The sequence below is a fragment of the Mytilus trossulus genome, chromosome 1, assembly GCF_036588685.1.
Source record: "Mytilus trossulus isolate FHL-02 chromosome 1, PNRI_Mtr1.1.1.hap1, whole genome shotgun sequence".
Classification (NCBI taxonomy): Eukaryota; Metazoa; Mollusca; class Bivalvia; order Mytilida; family Mytilidae; genus Mytilus; species Mytilus trossulus.
The window spans coordinates 109,154,252-109,176,450 of record NC_086373.1 but is presented as its reverse complement, the minus strand read 5'-3'; the positions used below and the strand labels follow the sequence as shown (position 1 = coordinate 109,176,450).

Sequence of the window (22,199 nt, the reverse complement as noted above, 5' to 3'; positions counted from 1 at the left end):
ACAAAAAAGAAATTTATAACAGATATAATTGATAAATTAGATTCTCTTCATGAAGATAACCCTAAATTATTTTGGAAAACCATTAATAATCTGAAGAAAAATACAAATAGAGAAGAAAATCCTATACCTCTATCTGAAATGTCAAATTACTTAAAAAAGCTTTATGAAGAAAATAATACTGATTTAGATATCTCGAAGATAGAAATTGAAAATATTAATAATAAACATTTAGATTATGCATTCATTTGTAAAGAAGTCAGAGATGGCATTAAAAAACTTAAGAAGAATAAACAACCAGGAATAGACCTTATATATAATGAATTCCTTTTATATGGAAAAGACCTATTACTTTTACCTATTGTTAATTTATTTAACAGAATTTTATCAAGCGGAAAATTTCCAGATGCTTGGAATTTATCTTGTACTTCCTTCTTACACAAAAATGGTGACATAAACATATGCGATAATTATAGATGTATTAGCCTTACCAGCTGTCTTGGCAAGCTTTTCACCTCATTATTACAGAAAAGACTGCATAAATATATGGAAGAAAATAATCTTTATAATCCCTTTCAAGCAGGATTCAGACCAGATTATAGAACTGCAGATCATATTTTCACTATTAAAACTTTGATAAATAAATATTTACATAAATTAAAAAAGCCTATTTTTGCTTGTTTTGTAGATCTCTCTAAAGCTTTTGACTCTGTTTGGCACTCAGGATTATTTAAAAAACTATTAAATCTTAAAATTGGAGGAAATTTCTATAAGATAATTAAACATATGTACTCTAATTCAAAGTTTGTGGTAAAAAAAGAAAACTTTATTTCAGAAGCTCATAGAGCCAATAGGGGTGTTAGACAAGGTGATGGTCTTAGCCCTCTGTTATTTAATATATACACTAATGATCTGCCAAAAATATTTGATTTTTCAAAAACATTTCCTGTGTCACTCATTACAACACAATTTAATTGTTTACAATATGCAGATGATTTAATTCTACTGTCAGAGAGTGAAAAGGGTTTACAAGCTTGTCTGGACAGCCTGGGAATATATTGTAACAGATGGAAGTTGAAAGTCAATATTACTAAAACTAAAGTTATGATTTTTAGTAAGGGCAAGAAAAAATCTGCCATCAAATTTAAAATTAATGGTCAAAATATAGAAACAGTCGATAAATATAAATATCTTGGAATGCTGATTTCATTTAATGGCAATTTAAAGCATGCCGCAGAACATATGTATAATAAAGCTCTTAAAGCAGTATTTAGTCTTAAATCAAATATTCTAGATTATAATTACTCTGGTACCAAGCTTAAGCTAAAGTTATTTGATTCTCTAATTAGACCTATTACAACCTATGGATCAGAAGTTTGGATATCCGATTTTACTTTAAAAGATTTAAATAAAGATAATATACCATTTGAAAAAATACATAATAAATTTTGTAAATATCTACTTGGAGTACATAAAAAGGCATCAAATTTAGCCTCCAGGTGTGAATTAGGAAGATTACCAATTATTAATTTTATTACTAAATTGGCTTTTAAATATTTCATAAGACTGCAACAACTTCCATCTGATAGATTTCTTGCTGAAGTGTATAAAGTAGATAGAGGACTTTTCAAAGAGGGGTCAAAATCATGGTATTCATTTATTGATTATAGTTGCAAAAAATTTAAATTGGATGTAAAGAATTTGGAAAATGAAAATCTAGAATTGAAAATACACGATCAAACCATCCAACTAATTAAAGAACAGCTTCAAAATTATTCTAATTACAATTCTGACTCAAAGCTTAAATATTTTTCATTTTGTTACACAAATTTTTCTCTTCAAAAATATCTTGACTTTAATATTCCAAAAGCACTATGTAAAAATTTGACTAAGTTAAGAATTAGTGCACATTCTCTTTTAATAGAAAAAGGTCGTTATCATAGACCAAAAATTCCGCATAACTCAAGACTTTGTCAGACTTGTGATTTATTAGATGATGAAAAACACTTCATTTTATACTGTAAAAAGTTTTCAATTTTAAGACAAGATCTCTTCAAAAAATTAAATATCGACCCCTCGGATTTAAATAAAAGGGAAAAGGAATCTACTATTCTACATAACATTATGTATCCTTTAAATAAAATTGATACAAAAGCTATCTGTACTTTTATTGAAAAAGCTTTTGAACTATATTAATGTTTTACAACTTATATTGGCTCTGTCCAGATATTATTTCTAATGTATATGCATTTATTTTGTATTAATTGTTTTAATATCTGTTCATTGTGTGGAAGACATCAATTGTGCACTGTACATATATATTGATTATCCAATAAACATATTTGATATTTGATTTGTAATCATAAATAGTGCCTCATTTTCTTAATCTGAAATTGTACGTTGCAGTGCCAGTATAAGATAAAATAAATTTTATAAGCCAATTTTGGGCACTGTGTAATTATTATAAATTATTAAAAATAATTATTTGGACTAACTGTGGGCATAATGATTATAACAAACAAAGAATGAAAATTCAATGAATGAATATCAAATATAATGTTTATGGCATAATTGGCAAAGGGAATTTTTTGTTTTTAGATTTTGAAATTTAAAAAAATTATTGCATGCTTGTTTTTTTTGTTAAGTTATAATATGTCAGTTAGAATCTATGAAACTATCTATTTATCATTGTTTATTTATGTACAAAAACTGTACATAAATTAAAACATTTATTCAAATGAACAAGCAAAACAAATGTTGTATTTCTAGTCCCCATTATATGCAACTGACAATTTAAACTGACAATTTTTAATATATGTATACAATATTTTTACCCCAAAAAAAATTGCAAAATATTTCTTCTTTCACTTTCATTTTGACAATAGTCCTGAAAAGAACCCCTTTGTGATTGGTCTAATTTAACAAAAGTTCTAATTGGATAGTCATTCTTTCGGGAGTTTTCCTCTGGTAAATAATAAACTCCGAGAACTACTAATTTTGAATCCTCGCACTTGTTATGAAAACTTACAGACGCGAACTAACTTATACAGGTGCTCAGGTAGTGTTTAATATAAGCTTCAGCAAATTAACAACAAACTTTTTATTGGCATAGTACAAATACTGATATAAGAGTCAAATATTCGCCAAAAGGCACAATGCTTCAGTTCATAGTAAATAATTTTGACAAAATAGTCCAAATAATTATGACGTCTTGAAAGGCTATTTTATTTTTTTTCCAAATACGAACTTTTTTATGTTTATTATCGTAATATAACCATCTTCGCTAGCCAAGGGTTATGATCCACTCCCGCTCTCTCCACCCTTGGTCGGATTGACAGGTAAAATTTTGGAGACACAAAGTACAGATTTTTATTGGTTGCAGTCGAAACTCGCTGCGTCCTATTAAAAATTGCCTATAACATGATTACGTGTAAATGTAGAAAGTGTTCCTAAACAATTGGCCGTTTCAGAATCTAAAGCATCATTGGTAATTTCATTGTTCGTACCCCACAGTGAAAATAACGTTACGTCATCTTCTTTATAATTCTTTCCTCCACTGTCTGGAGTACCACTACTACTTTTGTAGTGCAGACCTGCCAACTTTTGAAAATCTCCATGGGGGATTTAGCGCGCGACAAGATTTTTAAGGGTTACAATTATAGCGACTTTTCTGTGAGCATTGTTTTTTACTCCTAAAATAGTCTAAGTCCTCTTCTTTTTTTTTGTATACTAATGATGAGCTTATAGGGCTTGATCTCTTTTATTTGCATGATTCTTGTACTATTAAATTATAAAATAACTGAAGACTAGAGAAAATGGCATTAAAAATAAAAGATTCAAAGTAGAGACACCCCCCTTCCCTTTTCCCCCTCCAAAGACCTTCTCATCTATGAACCTTGACTCAAAACACCTAAAACTACATGTCCTAAAGTAAGAAGGATGAAGACAGATTTTGATGTAGTCTTATGGTCTTATCAGTATCAATGAGAAAATGGATAACATTTGAGTTATCTTTCTTTGTATTCAGAGGTGCTCTTACCTGTGGAATACAAAATGGCGTCGATTTTAAATCAACAGACACACGATGTCTGATTTCAAAAATTAAACAGATTTCAAGATAAACGATATTTTCTTGAGAGTTCATTACAGTTCTCATCTTTCAATTAATTATGATTTTGCTGTGGAACTACGGCAAATGTCGCAAATTTTGCTTGTATGATGAATTGATTAAAATTGAAAGGCTGTTTGACCAAATTTGTGTTTACAAATTAATTTTGAGATCTGTCACGACCCATTAGGTAATCTGATTACCTACAACCACTAATTATGACACCTGTTGTGACTTACTCATTTACTTGTCACAATATGTCCCCAGATAAAATGATTGATTTTTTAAAATTGATCAGAAAAACTTCAAAATCGGTAAAAATATTATATTTGTTGAAATTCGGGATTTTGACTAATTTTACGATCCCGATATCGGGATTCGGGTTGAGGGATAAAAATCGGGATGATACCGCGAAAATCGGGATAGTTGGCAGGTCTGGTAGTGTAGCACGGATAAGCAACTGATTACTATACACTGTAAGCAACTGTGTGCATGTGCAGGAATATTGTACAGTGAATATATGATCGGTGCACAAACCAGTATTATTTCGCCTAAAATATATTGTTCTAGATACTGGTATAAAGGATATCAACACAGCCTGGCGTACCAACCACCAATTTACAACGCAACGGCAGTTGGTCTAATCCAAAATGAGCTAAGGCTGCGATCCCAGCCAGTGCTCAATTCAAACATAAACTTTAAAATAACTTAATGTCAAATCATTTTTGTAGTCGTGCAGGAAACTGTTCCATCACCATACTATATATACATTTGTGCTCCATATAAATCACACATGTTATGTCAATTATACACTAATCAATGTACATTTATATTACTTTAAAACTTCATGCACTGTGGCATATACTAAAATCTAAAAACACTTTGTGTACCACCAAATTATCAATGTTACTGTGACGGTTTGTAACTCAGCACATAACTCAACTTTGTATTGTTCATTCAAAACTAAACCAATATGCACATTTTTATTGGTACTTCACTCAGGTTTCCTTACACTGCACCAGTAGTCTTATATCTCCTACTTCAGTAAAGAAACACACAAGAAGTTAAGTTAGGGAGGGAATAAGTAGCTTACATAATAGTTACTTTATCACCTATTTGGGACAAATATTTATTTATCCGAGTATAATTTCCTTATACCTTAATAGAAAAATCATTTCTTAACTTAATAGAACACACAACCATTTATCAACCCTTAAGTTTCCTTACAACCTTAAATATAAGTATTGCAATAAATAACAGGACACAAGGCTTACTTAACATTAAATTGTCATATTAAACCTTAAACTATTAATTAATAGTAATTTGATAAATTTCTTTATTGGTCATTGGTTTAATTTCCATTGTTTATAACGTTTTTAACCAATCAAAACGCTTTGGTGTACGCTTTTAAAAATATTACCCAGGATGCATTAGATTCTGAAACGGTGAATTGCCACATGATTGTTGTGCAACAAGTCTTTACATCCCTAAACATACGACCACATTCAGTGAAAATTTTAATATTTTTAATAGACCAATAGAAGTTCCTTTGTATATTTCTTGCACAAATGCATGAATGTCGATGTATATTTTCGTTTCTGGCTTCACCAAGTGTGTAGAATATTGGTACAAGCATGGACTTCAACAGATACACAGAGCCTCAGCTCACAGCCTCACACCTAACACCAAGCTATACAGGGCCCCAAAAATGACTAGTATAAAACCATCTAATCAGGAAAACTAACGGTCTTACTTATATAAAAAAATGAGAAACACTTATAAACCACATCAACAAACAACAACTACTGAACATGATGTTCATCAGGTTCCAAAGACTTGAAAATGTAGAGAGCTACAGAAGACAAGTGATATATATATATCATTAATATCTTCAATTTTTAATTTACCTGCATATTGAATTATTACAGCATTGTAGCATGAATACATCAACGTGTAGTCCAAATAATTATGATGTAACAGGCTACTCTACATGTTCTATTTTTTGTTGAGTCTGCGAAACTTTGTCCCAGAAAGCTCAACATAGGGATAGCTATCCGGCGGCGACGATGTTAGCATTCTTCTTAAAAGCTTTATATTTTAAAAGTTGAAAGACCGGGATGCTTCATACTTTTTATATAGATGCCTCATGTTAAAAAGTTTCCATCAGTTGCATGTCCAATGTCTTTAACCTCATTTTCATTTTTCAGTGACTACTTTTTAAAAAAGAAAACTAGGTTTTTTGTAATTTTAAATTCTTTCTTATAAGTCATGTAAGTAATTGGATTACTCTGTTTGGTATGTGCAAACCTTGCAAGGTCCTCATGCCCGTCAGACAGTTTTCACTTGACCATGTTGACCTCATCCTCATTTCATGGATCACTGAACAAGGTTAAATTTTGGTGGTCAAGTCGATATCTCAGATACTATAAGCAATAAGTATAGTATATTTGGTGTATATGCATGGAAGGACTCTAAGGTATACATGACTAACAGGCAGGTGTCATCTGATCCTGACCTCATTTTTATGTTTCAGTGGTTATAGTTAAGTGTTTGTGAGGTGTTTTGGTCTGTTTTTATTATACTGTATGCAATAGGTCAACTTTATTTGGTGTATGGAAATATTTTATGATCTACATATATATATGTAAGTGGTGCAGGTTGTATTTGACCTTGACCTCATTTTCATGGTTCATTGCTCATTGTTAAATTTTTGTGTTTTAATGGTCTGTTTTTCTTAAACCAGAAGCAATAGGTCAACTATATTTGTTGTATGGAAGAATTGTTAGCTGTACATGCCTGCCTGGCATGGTTCATCTGACCTTTACCTCATTTTCATGGTTCATTGGTCAATGTTTAGTTTTCTTGGTTTATGTTAAGTTTATGTGACAGTTGTAATAAAGCTTTATCATGTTGATCATGTTGATATCAAGGACTTTCAACATAATATCAATGATAAGTAAAGAAGGCGAGACATTTCAGCGTGTGCACTTTTGTTGCTGTCAAGGCTTACTGCCACTTGCAAAAAAATAAAAAAGCCTATCAAATTGAATCATTTGGACTAGTACAATGTATACATCATGTACATGTAGTATGACTATCAAATATTGATTAAATGAAGAATCAAAAAATTTGTAAACAAAATTATTTGTTAAATCATGAAATACTATTAAATATGTAAACATCAAAAAAGATTTGACTCCTATATAAAATATAAAACACATTAAACATTGTTAAAGCTTAAACTGGAGAAAAGACTTATCCTGCGATTAAGGGTATACATGTACACATGTACAATACAGTTTGATCCCGTATTTACATTTTTATAAAAATTTCCATATAGACTATTTTTTACCTAATGAAATCAAATATGTAATAACAAATATACCTTCATGTGCTACTTTTTGAGTAAAATGAGGTTGAAATTTTGTATATTTGCTCAATACTCGGATTTGTGGCCGTAATTTCCCTTTCAAAAGAAAGACATAACTTTTTTGTTTTAAAAGATAAACACAAATTGTTTTTTGTTAAATATTTTGTAATTTCTGTATTTTATAAGTATCCTAAAAATTTATACATTTTTTATTCAGAAATAACTCATAATTATCAAATGTTCATGAATGTAGAAAAAAACATTTTTTTTTGCTGTGTATTTATCAAATTAAAAAAAAATTGCACTATTTACGTTTTCACGAAAATTGGCACACATAATCTTCTTCTGTAATCAAACCAAATGACATTTTAAAAAAGAGGGGTCCATGAACTCGTTTTCAAGTTAGATGAGTTTGAATGATAAAAATCAGCTGAAAACTGCATCTTTCCACGATAAGTCATAGTTTGACGTAGCGAAAATAACAATTTACATTAGCAATGTCATTACCTCCCCTGTAACTGTATAGTATGCCCTTAAAAAGATTTGGTAAACAATTAATTACTAGTATATTAAAACTCTGCAACAAAATTTTGACAAAGGATCTGACAATAAGGGGGTGTTGCTAAATGTACGCTAAAAGTTACTCTGTTATGCATGTTTGTCAGAATCTGTAAAGCAAGTCAAGTTTTTTTGTCGAGCCTGCAACTTTTGTTGCAGAAAGCTCGACATAGGGATAGTGATCCGGCGGCCACGGCGGCAGCAGCTGTGTTAGCTCACTTCTTAAAAGCATTATATTTTAGAAGGTGAAAGACCTGGATGCTTCATACTTTGTATATAGATGCCTCATGTTACGAAGTTTCCGTCAGTCACATGTCAAATGTCCTTGACCTCATTTTCATGGTTCAGTGACCACTTGAAAAAAAGTTCAGATTTTTTGTTATGTTGAATTCTCTCTTATTATAAGAAATAGGATAATTATATTTGGTATGTGTGTACCTTGCAAGGTCCTCATGCCCGTCAGACAGTTTTCACTGGACCTTGACCTCATTTCATGGCTCAGTGAACTAGGTTAAGTTTTGGTGGTCAAGTCCATATCTCAGATACTATAAGCAATAGGGCTAGTATATTCAGCGTATGGAAGGACTGGAAGGAGTACATGTCCAACTGGCAGGTGTCATCTGACCTTGACCTCATTTTCATGGTTCAGTGGTTATAGTTAAGTTTTTGTGTTTTGGTCTGTTTTTCTCATACTTTAAGCAATATGTCTACTATATTTGTTGTATGGAATGATTGTAAGGTGAACATGTCTAGCGGACAGATTCATCTGACCTTGGACCTCATTTTCATGGTTCAGTGGTCAAAGTTAATTTTTTCATTTTGGGTCTTTTTGTCAAATACTATACGCCATAGGTCAACTATATTAAGCGTATGGAAATATTTTATGATCTATATATTAGTCGCACAGGTTTTATTTGACCTTGACCTTATTTTCACAGTTCATTGCTCAGTGTTAAGTTTTTGTGTTTTGGTCTATTTTTATTAAACTATAAGTATTAGGTCAACTATATTTGTTTTATGGAAGCATTGTTAGCTGTACATGTCAGCCTGGCATGGTTCATCTGACCTTGACCACATTTTCATGGTTCATTGGTCTTTGTTTAGTTATCTTGGTTAATGTAACGTTTATGTGACGGTTGTAATAAAGCTTTATACTAATTAGGACTATCAACATAATATCAATGATTAGTAAAGAAGGCGAGACATTTCAGTGTGTGCACTCTTGTTTTACAAAGTTTAATGCAAACTTACTCTCATACAAGTTAAATGTCTTCTAGTATGGGTGATAGTTATCATGGTCAGTAAAAGAAAGGTAAATTCTGAAATAGTATTTTATTTTACGACATGTTTTTATTTTTTACTTTATAGAAAGTTACAAAGCATCATGGATATGAATCTGCTAACCTGCTCTGTAGTTGTAGAAGACTTGACAAAAACAGGAGATGTCATCAAACGCACACCTTATAAAAGTTTGTCGTTATCATTAGGTCGTAACGAATTCAATGATGTTACACTTAGAGTGGATTATGGTAAAAAAGATATCAAATATGCATTAAGAGAAATCAAACTCTTCAAAAAGTTTGCCAAAGATGGGAAGGCTACAGTCAGAATACCAGATCGGAATATCCAATTTATGTTGTCCAACTGTCCTCCTGATAAACTGCTGATGTTCTTAAGAACCATGCATACAAAGTTAGAAGTTGGTAAACAGAAAGGATTCATATCTGATCGAAAGAAATTATTATCAGAGCGTCATAGAACTTTTGATGAAATAAGCCCTCTGACTTTGAAGGATGTTGATACTGTACATGAAGCTAGAGCTAAAGAGCTGGAGAAAGACTTGTTCACACCTAAAGGAAAGAGGAAAAGAGTAGACGATAACAAGGAAAATCACCCTCCTAAGGGAGTTAAAATGGCCAGAAAATTAGTAACAGCCGTACCAAGATCAGTTATTCCAGTCAAACTAAGTAAAGAACAGTCATCTGTATTAGAGGCAGTGTCTAAAGGAAGGAGTGTTTTCTTTACAGGGAGTGCTGGTACTGGAAAATCATTTCTCATGAAAAGAATAATAGGTACCTTATAAATGTAACAAAATCAAAATTACATTTGTACAAAAAAATCCTAGCACACCATGATTTTTTTTTCATTCATACATTGTAAGACAGAAATGACGTACGACAGTGCAAACAATTACAATACCATGCATGAATACATGTTTTAGTATTGATGAAAAAATAAGCGAATGACTGATAATTAAAGTAACCTCAAGTTTTGTCAAGTATATATGGTATATGGTCCCAAAAATACTATGAAATGCAAGGTTTGTTATTTAATCTAATGTGAAAATTAAATGAATCATCTGGCATATTTTTTTCATATACGTTATGTACATGGAACATATTTAACAGGAAGGAGTCCCCAGTACACGGATGCTCCATCCCCACTATCATTTTCTATGTTCAGTGGAATTTGAAAATGGGGGGAATCTCTAATTTGGCATTAAAATTAGAAAGATAATATCACAGGGAACATGTGTACTAAGTTTCAAGTTTATTGGACCTCAACTACATCCAAAACTATATCTGACAAAAACTTTAACCTGGAGCGGGCCAGACAGACGAACAAACAAACTGACAGATGGATGCACAGACCAGAAAACATATTGCCCACAAATGGGGCATACAAATTAAGATTCTTTTCATGAAGATAGTATTATTGTAGCATTGATGATGAATAGAAAAAGGAAAGTAGAACTAATTTATTTAATTGAGATAATTATGTATTTTAGGGACTTTGCCACCACAGCATACATTTGCCACAGCTAGTACTGGTGTTGCTGCTTGCCATATAGGGGGAACAACTCTACATGCATTTGCAGGTAAGTAATTATGAAATACATGTTTATGCAACACATATAATTAGCAGTATGTATCTTATCAAATCAAGTTCAACATATACATGTATGAAGAAATAATGCAAAAAAATGAAAGGGATTGGTGAAACTACATGTACATTTAATTAAGATTTAATTTTTAAAAAGAATTCTACGCTACCATTTTAATTACATATTATAAAGATGCTTTCTATATATTCCATGTATTTGTGGACACATTTTCAAATGTGTATCATATGCCCAGCTGGTTATTTATATAAACACTAAATATATTATATATTAGCCCGAATGGCAAATATACCAATTGTCAAAAAAGTTTGAAAGGGAGGGATGTGAAAAGTTTAGCAAAAATAATTAATTTGATTTTTAAAAGGAAAGAATAGTGGCTTTCCTGAAATAATATATTATATAATTGCATTAACTAATATTCATAAACTCAGCTGATTATAAAGTCAGGCAGATAGAGATTGAGATTGCACCAGAAAGTCATTTGATAGATCATATATATTTACTTGTTGATATAATAGATCAAAAGGTTTAGGGCAATTTATTACCTGGTGTGACACAGCATCACATCGGACTGGGAGAGATGTCACTTATACAATAAACAAACGATAGCAATTATTCGAGGAAGTCGGAGGGAATACTCCCAAATTTCTCTGTGGATTTAGGGAGGGATGTCAGAGTTTCTTGGTGTCACACCAAGAAAAAACTTGGTGTTTAGAGTTTGGGAAGGCTTTCGCAAAATCTGTACTGAACATTCTACATTTTGTTCTTACAAGATAAATGCTGTCATTTCTCAAGTTTTGTTTTACTTTGTAGGTATTGGATCTGGAAGGGGTACATTAGAACATTGTGTACAATTAGCATCACGAGCACAGGTAGCTCAGCAATGGAGGAAATGTAAACATTTAGTTATAGATGAAATCTCCATGGTGGATGGAGAATTCTTTGAAAAATTAGAAGCTGTTGCTAGGTAACTTTAACATAAAGGGAGGTTGTAACTAACTCTCAGTGGTTACCTTCATTGATAATGAATAAGATTGATCTTCTAATTATATCCCATGCATAGGGTATAATGATTTTGATTCTTTCATAAGTCAGTCCTGAAACCACCCAACAGAATTTCATGAAACTTTGTAGATAATAAGAACATACTATGTACATGATGTAGATATGCATATTGACAGATAATTGTGATTCAATTTTCATTCTATAAGTTATGTTCAATTGAACCTGAACATACTTCTGCAACATTTTGTCATCCAAACTCCTCTGACACCTTAATTACACCAAAATTTCATGAAACTGTGACATTGGGGGCGTGGGGTATGTGAATGTGCTATCAAAGGCTTTTTAACTGTTGTTGGTTTTGGTAGGCTGCTTACTTGTGTAGAATGTGTTGTATATCCTCATTCTTTAATTTCTTTTTAGTATCACATTTTGGTTCTTTAATTAAGAAAATATTAAAAGAATATTGTCTACACCAGCAGATTTCAACTCACTTAAGTGTACTGCACTGTTTGATGATTTAAAATATGTTATTTGTAATATTTAAGGGATCTAATATATAGGTAAACTTCTTTTGAATGTTTGAGTGCTATGATCTAACTGCATGTTCTTTCTTAACAGAGTGATAAGAAGGAATGACCAACCTTTTGGTGGAATACAGCTGATAATGTGTGGAGATTTCCTTCAGTTACCTCCCGTTACCAAAGGCAAAGAAAAAGTCAATTTCTGTTTTCAGGTAGAGCTCAGTTCAAGAAATAGAATCATGTATTGTTTAACAATACCTCTCTTATATTGGTTGTTAATGAATAGTAAATTATTCTGTTGGAAGGACTTTATTGTATTACCTGTACTACAAAAGTTAAATAACTTTTGATCTGTTCTCATAATCATATTTAAGGTTAACAGCTTGGCCTACAGTAAATACCCATGCAAGAAAGTAACCAATAAAAATCACTAAAAGACACCCAAAAGGTAACATACTATCTTCAACAAGTAAGGGGTAAATGAAACCATGTAAACTATATTCTCAAAAAAAAATTAATATTGTTAAACCACATAATTACAGTTTTGTTTTGAATAATGCCTATTGAACTTTGAAACATTAGTTATTGTTTGAATAATTTCAGACTCAGGCTTGGAAGAAATGTATTCAGATGAATATAGAACTAACAGAAGTAAGAAGACAGTCAGATAAATCATTTATAGATGTTCTTCAACAGATCAGATTAGGAAGGTTTGTAGAAGGACAATAGTTTTATTGTCGAGCCTGCAACTTTTGTTGCAGAAAGCTCGACATAGGGATAGTGATCTGGTGGCGGCGGCATTAGCTAAGTTCTTAATAAAAGCTTTATAGTTTAGAAGGTGGAAGACCTGGATGCTCCATACTTTGTACATAGATGCCTTATGTTACGAAGTTTGTCAGTCACATGTCCAATGTCCTTGACCTCATTTTCATTGTTCAGTGACCACTTGAAAAAAAAATCTTTTTTTTTTGTAATGTTGAATTCTCTCTTATTATAATTAATAGGATAACTATATTTGGTATGTGCATACCTTGCAAGGTACTCATGTCCGTCGAACAGTTTTCACTTGACCTCGACCTCATTTCATGGATCAGTTAATAAGGTTAAGTTTTGGTGGTCAAGGCCATATCTCAGATACTATAAGCAATAGATCTAGAATATTCAGTGTATGGAAGGACTGAATATTTTTCCATAGTTCATTGGTCTTTGTTTAGTAATCTTGGTTTCTTTCAAGAATCAAGCAGGGGGGTCTTGACAAAATGAAGGTAAAAAAAAGTTTATATTCAAGATTCTATATAGATTTATAGGAGGGAAGCTTGATTACTTAATCATAAATTGTTATATCCCAAAAATATATGATATCTAGTTTACACAAAAAGTATTTCATGCATTCTAAATTTTTGATAACACATATGAACTTGGACGAGTTAAACCTTGGATAAGTCTTAATTCAAATTATTTTGTCCATTCCCTTTGATTTTGAAGCTAAAAGTATTGCATTTAACTATTGTATTTGTATAATTAAATCTTGGTATTATTGTATCAAGTGTTTGATTATATAACTCTGTTTACATCTATGTACTATTCTTATAGGTGTCCTGACTATGTCTACACAACCTTGAGAGCTACAGCCAAACAAAACATACAGAAAGATGGTATCTTAGCAACCAGACTGTGTACACACAAAGAGGATGTCAACCAGATAAATGAACATCATCTACAGAAATTAAATGGTATGTTTGTACTGTTAATTTAAGACTCCAATTTTCATCTGTTTTAAAGTTAAGGTAATGCAAAATGAAAAAAAAAGGCAGCTATGACATCAGGAAAGAGGATCTTCTCCATGTTCTAGAAAAAAAAAAAAATTTTGGTAATTTTTTACATAGTTTTGGAATCTTAATATACCTATGCTGCTGCACACCTCCTTCTTGGTTTAACTAATAGAAAACAGATGAACATACAGTAACTCATTGAATCATAATGCCTTTTTATTCTAAAGCAATAGATTTGATTTATAGCTTAATTAGAAAAACAAATGAAAGTAAAAGGTTCTTTCTTTATATGGCCTTTTTAACTTTTTTTAATCAGAACGTTACTGATGAGACGAAAAGCTCGTCTGATGCAAATATAATCTTTCAATTCTGATATTAATGATGAGTTTATTTGATAGCTTATTAAAATGGTAAAGTTATTTACCTCTTTGCAGGAGAATCAAAGTTGTTTACATCCACAGATAGTGATTCTGTGTATACACAACAAATCAATGGGATGTGTCCAGTACCAGACAAACTAAATCTCAAGATTGGAGCACAGGTAAATATTTATTGTAAAGTCATTGACTAGGGCTATCACTGGTAATTTGTGTTTGTTTGGAATAAAATAGAACTTTTTCAAAATTAAAATCTGAATTATCTCCCTTTAGACTAAATTATACCATTACAGTATAGAAACTTCAGCAGCTAGTTTTTTGTGGTAAGTGATGAAAAAAGAAGTTACAGTTAATCAAGACTTGCTTCTATCATTGAAAGAAGATTATTTGACCCATGAATCAACATAGGGTTAAAGTAGCAAATCCAATATCCCTCATTCTGCAATAAACAGAAACAAAGAATTTTGTCATGACTCCTTCACAAATTGAGCTTGTTTTTAGTTTGTGAGTCATCTAGATAGTAACAGATCAATCTTTTCTTCATTGTGATAAGGGTAATTCATGTCATTCTAACACATTTAGTTTTGTTTTCAGGTAATGTTAACAAAGAATTTAGATGTACAGAAAGGACTTGTGAATGGAGCTAGAGGAATTGTTATAGGATATCAGAAAGATAATGATGGTAGGTTTGAGTTGTGAAAATACAATGTGTTATGAAAGAAAGTATGCTGTAATGTTTTTGAGAACTAACAAGATATTCTGATTATATTATGTCAAGCAACTTTTTTATTGTTGAGCCTGCAACTTTTGTTGCAGAAAGCTTGACATAGGGATAGTGATCCGGTGGAAGACCTGGATGCTTCATACTTTGTATATAGATGCCTCATGTTAGGAAGTTTCCGTCAGTCACATGTCAAATGTTCTTGACCTCATTTTCATGGTTCAGTGACCACTTGAAAAAAAAGTTCAGATTTTTTGTAATGTTGAACTCTCTCTTATTATAAGATAGGATAATTATATTTGGTATGTGCGTACCTTGCAAGGTCCTCATGCCTGTCAGACAGTTTTCACTTGACCTTGACCTCATTTCATGAATCAGGAACCCTTACAACTTTTTGTGTTTTGGTCTATTTTTCTTAAACTTTAAGTAATTGGTCAACTATATTTGTTGTATGAAAGCATTGTTAGCTGTACATGTCTGCTTGGCATGGTTCATCTGACCTTGACTTCATTTTTATGGTTCATTGGTCTTTGTTTAGTTATCTTGGTTAATGTTAAGTTTATGTGACAGTTTTTAATAAAGCTTTATACTTAGGACTATCAACATAATATCAATGATAAGTAAAGAAGGCGAGACATTTCAGTGTGTGCACTCTTGTTTCAAAACTTCCTGTTTGGGTCAATGGTGAAGCAGAACAAAGATCATCAGTAATTAGCTGAGGAAGGAAACATTTTAGAAAGCGATCACTAGGAAACTTTGATAGATAATGATCCACTTTTTCGAAATTCATATTAATATTTTGTTTGAAATATTTACAATGGTTTAAACAGGTCTCATTAAAAAGTAACATGACACATGTTGCATTGTTTAAACAGGGTCCCAGATAGCTTCAACTGAATGAAAAAGTTGTGTAAATTTCGAACTTACCTGGAATGGAATAAATAGCGATAAGTGTTAAGGATTTCTCGCTACATTGAAGACCTGTTGGTGACCTTCTGCTGTTGTTTTTTCTATGGTCAGGTTGTTGTCTCTTTGACACATTCCCCATTTCCATTCTCAATTTTATTATCAAATGATGTGTTATGATAAGAATTCCCAAAATCACTTGTTACACAGTGTGATAGTGATCTAATATGATATGTAAGGGGTCAGACTATCTTTTGGTGTGGAATTATTTGTAAAAGAAATGATAACAGGTCATCTTGTCCACTGGTGTTGTATATAGGTCAAATTTTGTCATATGGAAAGTTCTGGTAATATAAGAATGACAGGTTATACTCTTTTTTGTGAAGCTAGTGACTTTTGTTACAGAAAGCTTAACATATTGATAGTGAACCGGCACCAGCGTTAACTCACTTCTTAAAAGCTTTATATTTTAGAAGGTAGAAGACCTGGATGTTTCATACTTTGTATATAGATGCCTTATGTAATGAAGTATCCATGGTGACTACTTGAACAAAAAGTTAAGTTATTTTGTAATGCTAATTTCTCTCTCATTATGAGTATTACATTTTACTGTTTTGGGTTATTATCTTGAATAGTATTATAAATATAGATACTGTAAACAGCAATAATGTTTAGCAAAGTCAGTTTACAAATAAGTCAACATGACCGAAATGGTCAGTTAACCCCTTTAGGAGTTATTGCCCTTTATAGTCAATATTTATTCATTTTTGTCAAGCCTTCGACTTTAGTCGAAAAAGCGAGAATAAGTGATCCTATTTTCCGTCGGCGGCAGCCTCCATAAATATTCACTCTGTGGTTAAAGTTTTTGAAATTTTAATAACTTTCTTAAACTATACTGGATTTCTACCAAACTTGGACAGAAGCTTGTTTATGATCACAAGATAGTATCCAGAGGTAAATTTTGTAAAAATAAAATTCTATTTTTTCCGTATTTTACTTATAAAAGGACTTAGTTTTTTCTGCGGGGAAACATAACATTCACTCTGTGGTTAAAGTTTTTAAAATTTTAATAAACTACCCTGGGTTTGTACCAAACTTGGACAGAAGCTTATTTATGTTCATAAGATAGTTTACAGAAGTAAATTTTGTAAAAAGATAACTCCATTTTTACTGAATTTTACTTTTAAATGGACTTATTTTCTTCCAGTTAACATTACATACAGTCTGCAATTAAAGTTTTCAAAACATTTATTAGATTCATTAACTATCCTAGATATTTACCAAACTTGGACAGAAGGTTCTTACAATCATTAGATATTTTCAAGAGGAATATTTTTGTTGATTTTTTTCCTTATTGTTTTTGAGCCTGCGATTTACAGCAGAAGTAGGCGAGACACTGGGTTCTGCGGATCCCTTACAAATTTTTCGTAAGCCTTAGTAATCTTTTACAAAAAATCTTCTCTGAAACTACTGGGCCTAATTAATCCAAACTTAGCCACATTTTTGGGGTATTTAGTTAAAAAATTTGTAAGGGTTCCGCGGAATTTTTTCTCATTTTTGTTGAGCCTGCAATTAACAGCAAAAGTAGGCGAGACACTGGTTTCCCGGGAAACCTTACACATTTTTGTGTTTTGGTCTTTTTTCTTTAACTTAAAGCAATAGGTCAACTTTATTTGTTGTATGGATGGATTGTAAGCTGTACATGTCTGTATGCCATGGTTTATATGACCTTAACCTCAAATTCATGGTTCATTTTAGTTTAAACATATTTATTTATAGTGTATTGGGAAACAAGTTTTGTAACTTATATTAATCCCTTTCCACATGGTTCATTGGTCAATGTTCAGTTTTCTTGGTTAATTTGTTTCTTAGAAACTATAAGCAACAGGTCAACTATACTTAGTGTATTGAACCATTGTATTTCTCAATTGGTTTATATGAACTTGACCTCATTTTCTTGGATCATGTTAAGTTTATGTGATAGTTGTAGTAAAACTCTATATTTAGGACTATCAACATAATATCAATGGTTAGTAAAGAAGGCTAGACATTTCAGAGTGCACTCTTGTCTATCTTAGCCAAGATTAAAATCTTTATCCTTTTGTTGATCAGGTTCTCCCCTAGGAGTTGTACTTTATTATTACAATATTTATCATAGCTCTCCTAAACATTTTCTTTGAAATTTCTTGTCATTGCACTTTTATGCAACTCTCATTACATGAATATTGGAAAGGAAAGTAGACCTTGATACTATTTTAATCCTGTAACATCTCTCAAAATCTAAATTAATATAATGTTTAAGGGAGAAAAAATATAATATCAATACAAATGCAATATATGTCTTCTTCCATTTTTAAATAAATTGCATTCTGATACATAACAGAAAAATGATGACAATGCTGCATCTATAAAAACATTGTTTTAATTCATTCACCTGTGATATCATAATTACCAGGTAAAAAAAACAGGTGAGTAATGCAATTAGGTCGTCGTAGCCTTGGGTTTGTATACAGTATGAGAAATCTAAATAGTATCTAAAGTGTTAAAGGAGGATCAAAGATTAAAATACAAGTTAGGTTCAGAGCATGACATGTGGTTGAAATAAGTTATTTACCATCCGTTGTCTATATTGGCAATGTGGTATAGTATTAAACAGTAAAGTGTCTTATTTTGTTTCAAGATTGAAATGTATTTACCTTGTAATTAACATACTGATGATACTATCATTAACTATAAACATTTACTGCTTTAGGTAAATATTTGATTGCAGGGATTCAGTTTTGTTGTACAATTCTGATGTTTCCTGTTCCTAGTTTAGATAACTGGCTTAACAAGTCGTGAGAAAATTTGTTCTTTAAGATAAGAATTGTGTAAATTTAGGTCAAGGGAAAAGCCGTTTTTTACCAAGTACATATTTTTTCTCTTGATTTGTACCCAGAACCAGTTGTGTATTTTTTTAGTCAAATTGTTATAATGATTTCTTGTGATGTCTGGCTGTAGGATCATTTTATGTCTGTCAAAATAGCCTTACAACATTCAATATTATTTTTTTTTGCATATTAAATTTTGTTGAATGAAATAGATGATTTCATCTAAGACAGAAACAGAATATGATGTGTGATACCTCCAGATAGAGTGAATCTATTCACCAAGTACAATGATTAAATGATAAATTAGTAATGGAGCAGCAATATTTGTCTTGTATTCATGAAGTCATGGATGTGACTTAAAAGTTCTGTTTCTGGGGATTTGGTGGTGTTTTTGTATTTTGTAATATGGTCAGCTTAAGAGGAACCACTTATGATTATCTAATGGCATTTGTTAAGCAGTTGTATTAGCATTGGCACATTTCATTTCCATTGAGATTATATGGGCAGGTCCTCTCAGTCTCAGTGGTTCTACTTTGAAAGATTTGCATAAATTTTAAATTCTACAGTAACCTGTAAAATATTAGTTCTAGTACATGACAGTCAAGTACACATATCTAGTAAACTTGCACATTACAGAGTGTCGGGTATATATCTAGTAAACTTGCACATGACAGAGTGTCGGGTATATATCTAGTAAACTTGCACATGACAGAGTGTCGGGTATATATCTAGTAAACTTGCACATGACAGAGTGTCGGGTATATATCTAGTAAACTTGCACATGACAGTTGTAGGGTATATATATAGTTAACTAGCACAGGACAAAGTGTCAGGATTATATCTAGTTCACTAGCTCGACTGAGTGACAGGTATATATACAAAGTGTCAGGTTCATATCTAGTTAACTAGCACATGACAAAGTGTCGGTTAAATATCTAGAAATTTAGCATTTGTCAAAGTGTTAGTTACATATCTAAGATAACAAGCAAATAGCAGAGTGGCAGGTTTATGTCGGGGAATCTAGCAAATGACAAAGCATCAAGATATTGTCAAAGTATTATAAAAATACCATATTGTCAGGAAAATGTAAAAAATGATTTGGAAACTATCAAAATATGAGTAATACTAAACATGCTAAAATGACAAAAAGACTCAACATTGTAATATTTGTTTTTGTTAACAAAATGTCAAAACACTCCATAAACACAAACTCTTGGGACGCACATATAGATATTGATTTTGATAAAATATATATATTATGTGTTGTGTGATAGATTAATCTAATATTATAAACGAATTTTCAGGTTATCCCATTGTGAAGTTTAGATGTGGAATGGAGGAAGAAATCAAACCTATTAGATGGTCATTTAAGTTCAGTGGAGGAAATATATCTACAAGGAAACAGATTCCATTAAAATTAGCGTGGGCCATCTCCATTCATAAAAGTCAAGTGAGTATTGGTCAATAAAAGGAACATTCAAGAAACTGAAATTAATTTGATGCACTTCATGCACATGTATAACTTATCAGTAGTGCATTTGGAAATCCTCCAAAATTGTAATGAGCAATCAACCAAAAAAACAAACCTAAAAAGACATAAAATATGGAAACCAAAATCAACTAAGCAATAATCATCATCAGAATACCACCAATTTTTGGTTATTGAAAACATTGCCCTTACATTTTAATGGATAAGAAAATAAAAAGATGCATGTATCTTTTATGTTATTTTTTGTTTGGTTCTATTTGAAAAAGCTTCTACAAAGTTTGCATTTTTTGTTGTACAAAATGTCTTAGAAATTGCAAGTCATCAGTTTTTCATAATCAGGTACATATCTTGTATATTGATAATGAACTATTCTTTAAAAAAATTAATAGAAAACTTTCTGAGTTCTTGTTTCACTATAGTGTTTTTTTATTCATTGCAGGGAATGACATTAGATTGTGTAGAAATATCTCTGTCTCGTGTGTTTGAATGTGGACAATCCTATGTAGCACTGTCTCGAGCCAAGTGTCTAGAAGGTTTACGAGTATTGGACTTTGAGAAAAGTTGTGTGAAAGCTAATTCGGAAGTTCTCAGGTTTTATCATAAACTAGATCTACACAAAAGAATGATGCAGACAAGTATAGGAGATTATTAATGACAATTTATTTAAGGGTTGATATTTAAATTTGTATGATGTACATGTGCTGTGAGAGGTTACTTCAAATATTGATTGCTTAATTTATTAGAAATCATGCCATATAAAAGTGAGATTAGATGTTATTTCTATTCATGGTTATGATGTAATCATGTGCAGTGAGAAGTCAATATGAGAGTTAATTCTAAAATATAATGGTGTTTATTTGTTAAATAAAATGTCACATTGACTGTTTGGTACATTAACACATAAACAGGTTAACTAAAGAGTGATGTGTTATACATGTCTGTGAGCTACTAGTTTTTTTGGTGGATTTTTAGATATTATGTAATGTGTAAGTTGTGAGAGAAAGTTGTTGAAAATATGTTATTTTTAGACATTTATTTTTAGTACACATGTGTTCATTAAATGGCAGCTAAGTTAAATTGTCCAGTGATATTATTTCTGGTATAGGATGATAATGCTTTATACCTCATCTGGTTGTATAATCTACCTGACTCATTCCTCACATCAGAAATCTATTTTATTAGTTACTGTCCCAAACAAGGCTTTATACAGTTTAAAAAGGATGTTAGGATGCCTATGGGTTTTGTGTTTTGGGGTTACTGTCTCTAAGAAATATAGCCAACATCTTTTATTCATCTTTTAATGTATGTATATTTGTTTCACAACATTGTCCCCTTCAGTGTACTAAAAATGCAATAGAACTATTTTTATAAACCCTTATACCTCATAATTTAAAGGAAAAATCAATGTCCTTCATACAAATTATGATGTTTTACATGCATATGTAGTATAATGAATTTTGATATCATCTAGACTTCCATTGATGATGAGTTGGATTAACACATAAGACTCAACAAACATTATTTACAAGTGAACCTTTAATTTATTATTCGGTATGTCAGTTACATGCTGTGTGTAAGATTGTGTGTTGAATAGTGTGTTCGT

At 31.4% G+C, this 22,199-nt stretch overlaps 2 protein-coding genes across 4 annotated transcripts in view; one reads left to right on the top strand and one right to left on the bottom strand.

Annotated features, from left to right (window-relative positions):
* The window catches only part of LOC134697164 (tetratricopeptide repeat protein 33-like), an 11,755-nt gene extending 8,823 nt beyond the window's left edge, over positions 1-2,932 (bottom strand). Inside the window, exon 1 of one of the 2 annotated variants that reach the window (XM_063559239.1) lies at positions 2,832-2,932. The gene's annotated coding sequence lies outside the window, so the exon portion shown is untranslated. The remainder of the gene's footprint in view (positions 1-2,831) is intronic. The other variant, XM_063559247.1, reaches the window with a different exon arrangement.
* Positions 2,924-22,199, top strand: LOC134697152 (ATP-dependent DNA helicase PIF1-like). 2 transcript variants are annotated; one of them, XM_063559221.1, is made up of 11 exons: positions 2,924-3,055; positions 9,402-10,105; positions 10,822-10,911; positions 11,749-11,902; positions 12,559-12,673; positions 13,065-13,171; positions 14,055-14,194; positions 14,668-14,774; positions 15,205-15,292; positions 20,412-20,557; positions 21,036-22,197. In XM_063559221.1, exons 2-11 carry the CDS (start codon positions 9,418-9,420, stop codon positions 21,246-21,248), a joined length of 1,848 nt encoding a protein of 615 aa, XP_063415291.1. In that variant the 5' UTR covers positions 2,924-3,055; positions 9,402-9,417; the 3' UTR covers positions 21,249-22,197. The 2 variants fall into 2 exon arrangements, with proteins under 2 accessions (XP_063415291.1, XP_063415300.1); XM_063559230.1 differs by having other exon boundaries at positions 2,932-3,047; positions 21,036-22,199.

Coding starts and splice junctions, on each gene's coding strand:
- LOC134697152 (XM_063559230.1), top strand. CDS start 9,418: ATGGATATGAATCTGCTAACCTGCTCTGTAGTTGTAGAAGACTTGACA. Junction 10,912..11,748: donor AACTCTACATGCATTTGCAG/GTAAGTAATTAT, acceptor TTTACTTTGTAG/GTATTGGATCTGGAAGGGGT. Junction 20,558..21,035: donor TCTCCATTCATAAAAGTCAA/GTGAGTATTGGT, acceptor TATTCATTGCAG/GGAATGACATTAGATTGTGT.